The following is a 9,909-nucleotide window of genomic DNA, read 5'->3' on the forward strand; positions in this document are numbered from 1 at the left end:
AAAGAGGTTTATTTTGTCGCTCGCTTTGATCGCAAATTAATTAATGGACAAAACAATATTTGTCTGTATTGAGAATGATCAATATTAATGATTTGTCCTATTTATGTAAGAGATGTAAATGTATATAGAAAAATATACATATGTGTGTGTATGCTGAGCTTAAACATAAAATTGTTTATTTTTTCATATAAATATCACATAATATTATTTTGCTCGTATCGGATCTAATAATTAATAAAAGAATTAATAATCTCAGGAAACTCTTTTTCCAAGGATATGTGAGTAAATTAAATTTAAAAATCATTGTTGGAGAAAGTTAATCAGGAATACAGAGTTACAGGAATACAGAGAGGGAATAATGAAAGGAAACGAAAAGGAGGATTTTGCTGACAAAGAAGCTCTCGACTCTTACCCGGTCACCACGACGAAGAAGTCCATGATGTTCCAGATGTTGCGCAGGTAGGAGCCGCGGTGGAGGACGAAGCCGAGAGCGAGGATCTTGAGGGTCGCCTCGACACAGAAAATCCCGAGGAAATAGATCTCCGTGGACTCGAGTTTTTGTGCGAGTATGGTCTTGTCAGAACTCGGCAGATGCTCCTCGAGGGCAAGGACTACGCAATTGGCGATGATGGTGAGCAGGACGGCGTATTCGAAGGGCGGCCACTCGATGATGAAGCGCGTATGCTTCCGTATACAGTTATCCTCCGACAGGATAAACAACGACGTGGTGCCCTTGCCGCCTCCCCCACCGCCACCCGCCCCTCCGCCCTGATCCCGGCCTGGTGCCATGTCTACCAGACCAGGTACCTAAAGAACGCCGATATCACGCTCGGAAAATGATATTTTTTTTCGAAAACACAATAAGCTTTTAAGGTTGAAGTAAGTACAAAACTCTTATTCATCTCAGTTATTCGTATAGAGAACTCGAAAAATGGAACAACGATGAAGCAAATAGAGATCTTGAAAAATTATGTATAAATTATTTATTCGTACATGTTTGACCTACACCTGTTTATTTCATGGTAACCTAATTAATTCTATTTATCGGAGTAATTTTCTAATAATTAAATGTAACGATAAATGTAGTAATATATATTTATCTACCTTAAATATATTTAAAGTTTTTCCAAATCTCTCAATTTTTAACTGTTACACAATTTAATGACATCTTACCTCCCCTCCGAAGCTAGTCCAGTCACCGAGACCACTCCTCAGTCCGGCCAACCTCGACCTTCTCCCGTAGTACTGACTCGCGTATCCAGGGTCCCTTTGTGCCGCCTCTTGCGCTGCTGCCAACCTGAAAAGGAGATGAAAAGGGTTAATGACTAGTTGCACGTTGAAGTCCGATCGGAATTTTTAAGAGACCATGGTCTATGGTTTATAAATGAGTTAATTATATTTTATCAATGAATTGATAGCTATTATATAATTTTTATTAATGAATTGCTAGCTATTATATTATTATAACTTATCAATAATCTATATTATAGCTTTATAATAATCTCTGCTAATTAATAATATTAAAAAATGCGTCAAAGAATAATAATTAATTTCACAAGCTGGCTAACTTTACGAAAAAGCCAGTGAGATAATTAAAACCACGATAATACATAAATATGCCTTTCGCGAATCATGTAATTAAAGAAATTCTCTAATTTTTTAATTTATTTTTTGGTTTAAATTATATACCTTTGCGCCCTAAAAACTGCGCGTGGCTCTTTTGCCTTTTTACTCGGATTTTACTTGATTTTAATCGTGTAAGAGCCTTACTTTTATATCTTCAGAAATATATAATTTGGGATAGGTTATATCTTCCGGAAGTGGAGCCCTCCCGCAGGGGGGGGGGCGGAACTCATTGTGTCCACGCATATACTTTACAACGCGAAGCGAAGTCCACTCCACAATTGTTGTGTGGATGGGAAAGCACTTTCAAAAAGACATTCGATGGTAAAAACCGATTAGATGCTTTCTTTTAAGTAATGGCTACTATGTATCTTATCAATGAAAAAATAAATGAATAATAAATTAAATACAATAGATGAAAATGTATGTTACTTTGTAGTTATTATTCTTTGTAATAATATATGCAGTGTCAAAAAATATGTTTTATTTATAAAACTTTTTTTCCTAATAACTTTTAAACAAACAAACAGAGCCAACTAAAATCTTCACAACATTACTCAAAATGACGACCTTGATAATATATGTGAGAATTATTGAAATCGGGGGTGGCTCCCTTATACTACATAAATACCGAAGATACTTTAACGCTCGTTGTTGTAACAATAATGGGCTGTTGATAGACGTGTCTAGATCCGCTCTAAGCTGCGCGGTTATTTCTACAATCGTTTGTTTAATAATAAGCACGATAAGTGAACAGAAGGTGCCCCGGTTGCATAACGCATAATTATTAAATTTTTAACGCGCAAATATATTAAACCAGCTGAAGTTTTGTGCAAATTACGCGTACAGTTCGGTAAGAACACATTATTGAAGTTCCATGTATGCAAATGGCATAAATTTTTTTGTGAAGGTCGTGAAAAAATTGCGAATTTGATTGATGTGCGTCGACCAAGAACGAGCATTACGCCTGAGATCATTCAACAAATTCGCGATTTTATTGAGGACGACCGATGAATAACTGTTCGTGAAATTAGTAAAGGGACTGGCATAAATTATGGAAATGTGCAAACAATCATTGAGAATAAGTTACGATTTCAAAAAATCACTGCACGATGGGTATTTCAAATTTTGAATGCAGATCAGAAGGCTGGTCGTAAGAGCTGAAATCTCTCAGAGACTTTTGGATCGCCAAGCAGCAAAAAGAGACGCATTTATGATGCGCATTCTCACATATGATGGATTTTTTTGGACGTCTTAAAATAGCCTTATGGAGGGAAAAGTTTTCCAACGACAGTGAGGTAGAAGACTTCGTGCACAGTTGGTACTCGTCTTGCTACTTTTTATAAAGCATAAAAAGGGATAAAAAACAGCCAGTGCGGTGGTAAAATGTGTAAACACTAGTGAATGCTATGTAGGAGAATAATTTTCTTAGTTTTCACGTCTATTAATCGAATAAATATTTTTTGAACAAGTCTCGTTTATATTTGATCCACCCTAGTAACTTTCATATTTGTAAGAATTATATAGAGGTATATTCTTATGTTCCTAAATTATATTTTCTATTACTGTTCGAGTTTCGAACTGTTTTCGCCGATATTTAAACGGTAACCGTTAATACATCAAAACACAAGCGAGTAAATAGCATCGCGTTTAGCTGATCGGTGCGTGCTCGTGCGCTCTCCTTCGAGTAGAAAAACTGTGACAAACAGCCGGTTCTCGAACGATCGGTGTCGAAAAACTTTTGTTGTTCGGTAGAGCGCGAGCTTCCGAAGCCGATCGATTTAGTCTGCCTACGACGACGATTCGAGCCGGTCGAAATTCATCGATCTCTATCATTTCTCTTGTCGTTATTCTTGCTCGTGTCGTATTTGCCGTAGTCGTACTCGTCTCAAGTTCGTTACGAAGTGTCTCGCTTCCGATCGCCTTTCATATTCTCGCGGCGGTCAATTCTTCAGTTTCTTAAATATCGTTCTTTAATCCTTTATTGTTAAGATATTGTGAATGTGTGAAAGTGGGGAATTCGAGAGTCGACGATAGTTAACCGTATCGTGAATATCCTCTGCCTCGCGCTAAAAATCTCCGGCGTTCGCGTTCAAGATTTCCTACCTCGCGAAAGTTTCAAGCAAGAAGTTCTGCAAGATTTCTGAAACGTGGAAAAGGCAGTAATTAAAGGGACATATTCGAAGATTTCCGAAAGTAGTCGCGTAATACCACGGCCATCTTTATTTCCAGGCAGGATAAATTTGGCAACGTTGCGTGCCGGCCGGAAAAAATATGTTCGCACCAAGAATAAATGTGATAAAAATTGCTAAAAGTTTCTTATATTTAGTGTTTATTTGTATTTGTGCAAACATAGTTTGTGAATACAGTTCTGATAAAAATTATTATATAATATTTAGTTTTCCAAATAGAGGAAATTATCAGAAAAGTGAGTATTTCCTTAAGTGATTGTCTTAACCTCAATTGTAAATGACACGGTAAAAATCATTATTGTATATGTTTATCTTATTTTTTGTAGGTAAAATATGCCTGATAAATGCTGCATTCCAGGCTGTAAAAGCAATTATGAATCAGAAAAGGAAAACGTGTCCGTTTTTAAGTTTCCAAAAGAAGAAAAGTTACGAAAAAGTTGGTTAAAAAATATTCCTCGTAAAGATTGAATACCAGGTAAACGAACTGTGGTTTGCGCAAAACACTTTGAACGAACATTTATTTTAAAGGAAAAAAGTTATAAAGATGAGAATGGTATAGAAAGATCTTTTCCCAGAAAGAGACCTATATTACTTCCTCAAACAATTCCAACATTATTTCCGAACTTGCCAAAATATTTATCTAAATCACTGACAACAAATCGACAAGATCCTGAAACAAAAAGACGGGCTTTAATTAAGCAACAAGAAGAAAAAACCGAGGAATGGTTACAAAGTGATATCATTTTAAATTATGAAGCATTTTGACAACTATTTAAAAACAAAATTAATATGATAAACTGGAAGCATGAAATTTATAGTCATAAAATAGTATTATACAGGGTGTTCCAGGAGGAAAGGTCAATATTCTGGGAGGTGATTTTAAGCAAAAATGTTCATCGAAGAAAAATGAATACACGAGACGAACTGCTTGCTCAAATAATGGATGCTAGTGCCCGCATAAAGGAACGTCACGATGTACTCAGACGAGCAACACGCCATGTTCACACAACAGTTGAAAAATGCATTGATGTTAACGGTGGAAATTTTGAAAATTTATTATAATCTGTAAAAAATGTATTACTTGAACAATAAATATTAGAAATAGTACGTAGTATTTCTTTCTTGTCAGTAATTTTGCAACTGTACATTTAAGTCGCTCTATCTCGGAAACCGTGGGTAATAGGACATATATTCATATGAACATTTTTGCTTAAAATGACCGATACGATCACCTCCCAGAATATTGACCTTTCTTCCTGGAACATCCTGTATAAGGTTGAGTTCACTGATTTAAGTATGTCTAAAGTTCAAGTATGTATTGAAGTTAATAATGATTGATCGGTTAAAGTGTTTAAAAATGGTAGTTTTATGGATTCTAAACATTTGAACTGGATTCTGGACAATGGTAAAAAATTAAACAGGTAGTCACAAATATTATAGAAAATATTTTGTCATATGGAAATGAGATAATAGATAATGCGAATTTATATTTATTAGTAACTGCTGCTAATATTCATTTGCAAAGACTTCAATCATTTGTCAGCAATAATGATAATGATAAAGAAAATGATAATGAAAAAGTTAGTAAACTAAATTTTATTATTGAGCAATTTAAGTTATTATTTATGGAAAAACACGCTCTACAATATTCAATTCACATGACTTTGTGTTCTTTCTTAATATATACACAATCTTCTAATTGTTATTCTGCTTTACGAAAAAATGCAATTCTTACATTACCCCATCCTAGAACTCTTCAATGATTGTCTTCTTCAATGCATATTGCTATTGACAAGCCTAATGAAAATGAATATTTTCTAAGATCTTTAGCTAGTAAATTGAATGAAAAAGAAAAATATGTAATTCTACAAATTGATGAAATCTATATAAAACAAAACATAGAATATAAAAATGGTTCTCTCAGTGGATTTGTTCATAATGATACATCTGCAGCTAAAATTGTTATAGCATTCATGATATATTCAGCATTTGGATCATTCAAAGAAATTGTGTTATTGATACCAGTTATTAATGTGAATGGTAATGAATTAACATCTTATACAAAAGAAGTATGTAAGTTGGTTACAGCTTATGATTTTAAAATTATTGCGATCATTACTGATAATAACAGAATGAATCGTGTAATGTTTAAAGAGTTGTCAAGTTTTGATAATAATTTCACTTATGATTTTTCAAATACTTATAAAACATTTTTATCATATGACATTTTTATCATATGACAGTGTACATATATTTAAGAATATAAGAAATAATTGGCTTTGCCAGAAAGATGCTGAAAAATCTTTTGTATTTCCTTTATTCTATAACCGTGATAAAATATTAGTTGCAAAATTTTCAGATATAAGACAGTTGTTTCGTAAAGAATGTAATCAATTAATTAAGTTGGCACCCAAATTAAATTTAAAAACTGTTTTTCCAAGTACGTTAGATAGACAAAAAGTGAGTTTAGCAAATAGCGTTTTTCATGAAAGTACACTAGCTGCTGTCAATCAAGAATACGGTTTTGATCGGGAACAGCAGAATTTTTAGAAATTATATTAAAATGGTGGACCATAGTCAACATTAAAAATTCTTTAAAATCAGTTTTACACAAAAATCCCTTGGAAGCAGCTTTTACTGATGAAAATGATGATCGCATTATTTTTCTTAATGACTTTTTGTCATGGTTAACTTGTTGGAAAGGTTTGAATTTAAATCATGGTATTTTAACTACAGATACCTTTAATGCAATTTATCAAAATGTAAATGTAATGATAGATTTTATTAAATATTCATTAAATCAATTAAATGTTGATTATGTATTGCCTGGGAAATTACAAACTGACAAACTAGAAAATAGATTTAGTCGTTATCGACAGCTTTCTGGTAAATTATCATATATCGTATATTCAAATTATTGAATCTGAAAAAAAGTTGAGAACTAAAAGTATTTTAGGCCTTCATTCAACGAAATATGGTCCAGTTGCATTCTCATTTGATGCTTTAACAGTAGCTGCAGATGATGTAATTAATAACTCCATAATAGATGACTATACTATTTTTTCAAAAATTGTTGATTACAATTTTATAGATATTGTCGATACTGATAATCCTGCATTAACATACATTTGTGAATATGCTGGATTTAAAATTAAACATCGATTACACTGTAACTTATGTTACGAATTTGTTGAATCAAAGAATTATGAAACTTGTAACACATATTTTTCAGATTTAAACAGGGTTAATCTAACAATTCCATCGGATACATTCCATTGGTCAACATATATACGGTATTATGCAATGTTTAATTTCAAATGAGTATGAAAATGCTTTTTTGAGTGTTACACATCAACAGCAGTTGCTAATTAAATTAGTTACAGAAAGTTTAAACAGAAATTTAACTTCCAACATACTTAATGATACATGTATTTGTGGTTATACTCACGCAAAAATTGTACTCGATATTTTAAAATGTATGGCAAATATATTGTTGAACAATTATAGGAAGTTAAAAACTAATCAAGCGACGCGGTAGCATCGCGACGCCAAGTATATATAAAAATTCGTTCCAGCTTGTCAACGGTTTGCCTATGTACAGGGGCCGCGACGCTGCCAAGTAGCTTATCCGGAGTTTTACGTCTAATAAACTTTCGATTAAAATTCCTAGGGAACCAAGCCGTTAATCAAAAATCTAACGGCACTTTTCTGATACAATGTGGATGCAAGCTTTCGATTGCGACCAGTTTGAATAAGATTGGTGCAGTCAATCCTGAGGAATGATAATCGTATACCAGAAATGTGACTTTTTTTTCGTTTTCCATCATTATCATCATAATAATCGTGGTCATAAGTTTCAGACTCACTTACGTATGCTCGCACGCACACACGCAAAGCGAGTTTGTCCCTCAAGGCGTGTTTGCAGCGCTCATGTATGATTTTATGTTTGAGTGTCAAATACGCCTTGAGAGACAATTTTGTGTATGTGCGTGCATACGTATACGAGACGTACCAAGCGACGCGGTAGTCGCGGTCGCGGTAGCATCGCGACGTCAAGATATAATAAGGTTAAGGTTATAATGTTCGCGACGTCAAGATATAATAACATTATAAGGTTAATGTTATATTTGAATCTGCTGCAGTTTTTTATTTTGTATGAAAATTATTTTTCAAGGTTACTATTTAGGAAACATGAACGTAAAGAAAAGAAAGCTCCAAACATTATTATAATTTAAAACATTTCTCATACATTTTAAGATATTTAAATAGATTAAAAGATTATTTTTAGAAAAGTGCAATTATCTCATATTATTTTGAGTGCAATTATCTTACATTATTTTGAGTGCAATTTTTTAAATATTTTATACCAAATATGATTTTATTTTATGTTTCGTAGTTTATAAGATTATTATATTTCATATGATATGAGAAGTTTTTTTAAGAAGTTTGTATAAAGTTATGTTTTATTATTACAGAATTATTATTTTAAGCAAACAATGTATTAAATCTTATAGTAAAACTAAAATAAAGATTTGTTATGTTTTATCGACAAAAAGATTTGATTTTAATATTTGTGATATTATGTTATTAAACAAAATTTATATAATAAAGGTATTTTAAATAATTTAACTAACTTAAATTTAAATATTTAAAAATGAATAGAGTTAAATACAATTTATTTTGTAACATTTCCCTTATTCTTTAAATATATTAATTAAAACAGGATACCGATCATGTTACTTTTTCCCTAGGACGGAAACGTGAAAAGTGAAAAATTAATTTCAATGATAAAAATTTTTACTTTTCACATTTCCGCCCTAGAGAAACTGTTACATGATCGCTACCCTGTTATTGATTCAATATTTTAGAAGTGGTAATTTGAAAAAATTCTGTCGGTTAGTTTAGTAGTCAGGCCGGCTATTATCAGCTGATGCAACGTTGCCACATCGAGTAGCGCGGCCTGGAAATAAAGATGGCCGTGGTAATACGCTTCGTCACTTGCTCCCAGTGTATTACAATTAAACTTTCATCAAAATTATGTGAGTTTATTCTCTTAATTCGTTCCTCCAGCGAATCTTCGGATTCGCGCTACACTCGCTTCTCGCTCAAGTCTGAGCGTTTCTCAGTTTCGGGCGATCTCGTCGAAGTCGATTCCCAAACAATTACTAAATATCTTATTTGTATTTGTGAATAATAATTAATTAGATGGAGATTAAGATTAACCCTACAGTCAAGGTGTTATAAGTTAGGTTTCGTCTTTTCATGCTCTACAATTATAGTTGATTAAAAATAGAATATCCCATTTAAAAAATTTGAGATGACCTTCAAAACTTTTTGACGCTTTCTCCTAAAAAATAATTAAAACTACAAAAATGTAGTCCTTTCAAAATAATTTAACTTTTGTCTTAAACCTTAACCTTTTTGTCTAAAATCAATATTGATGAAGATATCTTAGAAGGTAATTTTTAGTGATTCACCATGTATACATTTCTGAAATCTGTTATTGGTTTCCAACTTCTCGAATATACCAACGAGCAGGACAATAAGGTCCGTTCTTATAATAAGGCTTTAAGGTTCCTTAGTTTTTCTGATTTTATGTCTCTAAACACGGTCAAATCCGTGGCAAACAATCCGGTGTTGATTATTGATTGGTTCTAAACATCGAACGATCGACACCTAGGTTATTATGATTCGCGGAATGCCTATTGTAAATAAAGCGAGAATTCCTGCTCTTCCCGATTATTGTATGATGAGATTTCACAAGGAGCATATACGAGAAGATAGATATCGAACGGCATTGAGTCTTGCGTTATCAATTAATTTTATAGTTTAATCTCGTTGCCTCATATCGAAAATTCTAAGGCGCTCGGACAGGCGCTCTATCGAAGTGAATATTAAGTACTGTCGGAATTGTATAAAGATTTAATAAACATATTTAGTAGTAATATAAGGAGAGTTCTAACAAAGGTCCTCTGGGGGGGGCGGGTTGGGGGAACCGGCGCGGGGGGTATAACGTCGCGTTGGGGGGGGGATGTATGACCGTCACGCGGGAAAACCGCGGCGCTACCGGTAGGCGTGGGATCTGCGGGGAACC

General features: G+C 33.3%; 1 protein-coding gene across 1 annotated transcript; it reads right to left on the reverse strand.

The window, feature by feature from the left end:
* Positions 1 to 230: 230 nt before the first annotated feature.
* Positions 231 to 1,300, reverse strand: LOC115235550 (voltage-dependent calcium channel type A subunit alpha-1-like). The gene is made up of 2 exons (XM_029807415.1): positions 1,174 to 1,300; positions 231 to 807 (listed from the first exon to the last, which is right to left on the reverse strand). The coding sequence occupies exon 2, from the start codon at positions 787 to 789 to the stop codon at positions 409 to 411; it is 381 nt and encodes a 126-aa protein (XP_029663275.1). The 5' UTR covers positions 790 to 807; positions 1,174 to 1,300; the 3' UTR covers positions 231 to 408.
* Positions 1,301 to 9,909: the final 8,609 nt, after the last annotated feature.

Source organism: Formica exsecta, unplaced genomic scaffold (assembly GCF_003651465.1).
Source record: "Formica exsecta isolate Colony F162 unplaced genomic scaffold, ASM365146v1 scaffold226, whole genome shotgun sequence".
Taxonomy (NCBI): Eukaryota; Metazoa; Arthropoda; class Insecta; order Hymenoptera; family Formicidae; genus Formica; species Formica exsecta.

What these genes read in the sequence shown, in the direction of transcription:
- LOC115235550 (XM_029807415.1), bottom strand. Translation starts at nt 789, where the DNA reads ATGGCACCAGGCCGGGATCAGGGCGGAGGGGCGGGTGGCGGTGGGGGA.